At 23.0% G+C, this 2,930-nt stretch overlaps 1 protein-coding gene across 1 annotated transcript in view; it reads left to right on the top strand.

Annotated features, from left to right (window-relative positions):
• LOC106686016 (uncharacterized) overlaps positions 1-2,228 on the top strand; it is a 38,533-nt gene extending 36,305 nt beyond the window's left edge. Inside the window, exons 8-9 of the mRNA XM_014429089.3 lie at positions 420-496; positions 1,794-2,228. Coding sequence (XP_014284575.1) covers positions 420-433 — 14 coding nt within the window. The 3' untranslated portion in view covers positions 434-496; positions 1,794-2,228. The remainder of the gene's footprint in view (positions 1-419; positions 497-1,793) is intronic.
• The last annotated feature ends 702 nt before the right edge of the window (positions 2,229-2,930 follow it).

The raw sequence follows: 2,930 nt of genomic DNA, 5'->3' as shown, positions 1-2,930 counted from the left end.
ATTCTTTTGTACATTCGGGGGTCCTAAAAACATGTATTTCCATTGAAAAATTAAAATTTTTCATAATCACAAATACTTCTCTGTCTATACATCTCATATATTGGTAAGTGAAAGTAATAATATATTTTTGTAGAGTGTTTAGGAAGTGCAAAAAAGTATAACAAAGAATTTTTGTTTCTAAAATTTAAGTTTTAGGATAAATGCGACCCATCAATGTTTATGGAAAAAGTTCTTTGAATAGAATTTTTAAAATAATTTTTTCATAAAGTTTTTAAACTCGGCATTTCATTGAATAAAATTGTATAATAAATTAGAATTATTTGTTTGTTGTATGTATTTCAATATTACAGCAGTGGCTCCAGGAGCGGTTAAAATTTTTGTTAGATTTATTTCTAAGTTCATTTTAAATTTTTTCCTAGTGAACTTCTGGTGATGTCTCTTTAACTGTGCAATGATTAAATAAAGAAAAATGAAGATGGTGGTCTTCTTCATGAAGGTAAAGTATGGATATTATTTTATAAAAATTAAATTTTTATTTAAATCATCAAAATATTTGATTATAGGAGAAATAAACATATATAATTTATTATATAAACAAAAGTAAAAGTAATTAAAATTTTAAATAAACATCATATTGCATTAAATAATTTTTATAAAACACTTGCGGTTGGAACATTATTGAAGCTCACTACTATTTTAAATGATTTCTTTTAATAATTATTTCTGATCCAATATTATCATACTTATTTTGATCATGATCACACTAATTTAGTTTATTGTTTAATTATATCATATGTATGATCATATTATTTATCATTTAAGTTATTTGTAATTATAAAAATTCAATTTCACTTATTTTTATAAATTGAATAAATATCTCTAACGATATTACCTATGCCTCACTTAGATGGCATCCTGAAAGAAACTGTAAGGTCCACTTGAATAGTGCATGGCAATTAATTGCTATTAATATAACAAACGAAATTATTTTTCTTTTTAATCATAACTTAGTGTCTTTTTATTGTTCAAACATAATTATAAATTAGTTTTTAAGCCTTTAAAAACTAAACCTACTTTATTTACATAAAATAACAAGTTTTACAAATTTTCACTGCTGTAACATATCGTCAATTGCAATCAGCATATTTTTGATTTAGCCTCCATTGTTCCGCTTCTTATCAAAAATTATTTTTATGTTTAAATACTCAAATTTACAATACAAAAACAAAAAAACACTTATCTCACTTGCCAATGATCAAATAAATGCTATTTATCTACAAAATGCATTATTATGTCAATTAAAAACGTTTAACAACCCTGTATTTCAAAAGAATAATTTATAAATAGTAAATAATTCTTAATTTAGATTTATCAAATAAATTATAAGTTTTTTACTTACAAAATACATATATTTTCATATATTATTAAAAAAATTACAATTTTTTCTTCTCATTATTAATATTAATTAACCTTTTTGGTATTTATCATAATATTTAGTACATAATTGTTTAATTTCCAAAGTTTCTGTTCTATTCATAGTAACAGGAAAACTTTTTGATTTTATTTAATAAGGGATGTAAAATATTTCTACAATACTTTAAATCTTTCAAAAATATGTTATCAAAAACTTATTCTGTATTTAACAGCAATTTTTTTTAGTCTTACAGATGGTATTAGAGGTGTGATAACACTTTCTGATTTATAGAATTCACTGTGCCTTGTCAAATGAGGGAAAAAATTATACGTTAATTTTTTATTTATTGCTATTAATTAACAATATTTTATCTTTTCAGGAGTTGAAATATGAACCAAGCAAAGAACAATGAAAAAAATACTTAAAGTGTAAATATTTTCACCAATGGCTGTGTAATATGATTCATCATAAAGCGATATGATTTAAAAAAAATATTAATGAATTTATTTAAACTGTAAAAAAAACCTTAAGCAAAAAGTCAAACCATTATTACCATCAGTCATATCGATGAAACTCTGCTGGTTTAATTATGAACAGATGTTAATAGGATGCATGAAAACAAAGTTGCTAAATGTTCTTTAACTTATTTAAATACTTTCAAATTAGATTTATGTGATTACCTTGTTGTATTTTATTTTTTATTATTATTTCAGTACTTAACGCTATTAATATACTGTTTATTTCAACTTTGAATTATGATCTAATGTGATATTTGTTTATAGTCTTAATGCATTATTTTCTTAATAAATTTTCTGTGACTACTTTGACATTTTTTTTTTAGCCAAGCGAATATATAGCTTAAATGATTTAGGACTAAAATCTATTTATTCTCTGACCTTTGAAGTGTGTTGGACTTACTTTTTTTCTCCGCTTAACCATTAGAGCTAACAAAGCTAATGAGTCGATATTATATAAAAGGAAGATTGTCAGTGTGCGATTAATTAATGGTAATTAAACTATTGTGTGCCAATGTTTCATTCCTCTTTGTAGGGCTTTATCTGGTCTAAAAAAAGTTATAAACAACTAAAATAATGTAAAAAAATTAAAGAATAAAAAACATGAAATAAAAGTAAACTAAGATATGGCTAAAAAATTATTTAATATATGTGAAAATTTATATAAAAATGAAAAAAGTAAATTAAAAAACAAATATAAGATTTACTGTGAAAAGATTAAATAATAAAGAATTACAAAAATGTATTAAGACTATTAATGAAAATTGAAATAATATTAAATAAAAAAAGTAAATAACAAATAGAAAATAAGAATAAAATAAAGGTCAAGGAAAAAGTTCTTGACTTTTTATTTTATCACTTTACAGTGTATTAAATAATTATACTTATCTGTGTTCTTCACTGACTGCTCCCGGTCAGTGAAGTTCCACGGTCACCCTTCAACCATCTTCTCACATATATTATCCATCGCCAACAATCTAATCACATATATTATCCATGGT

Source organism: Halyomorpha halys, unplaced genomic scaffold, assembly GCF_000696795.3.
Source record: "Halyomorpha halys isolate HHAL.00 unplaced genomic scaffold, Hhal_1.1 Scaffold765.1, whole genome shotgun sequence".
Classification (NCBI taxonomy): Eukaryota; Metazoa; Arthropoda; class Insecta; order Hemiptera; family Pentatomidae; genus Halyomorpha; species Halyomorpha halys.
The sequence above is the reverse complement of the archived record's forward strand: the minus strand, read 5'-3'. Positions and strand labels throughout refer to the sequence as shown.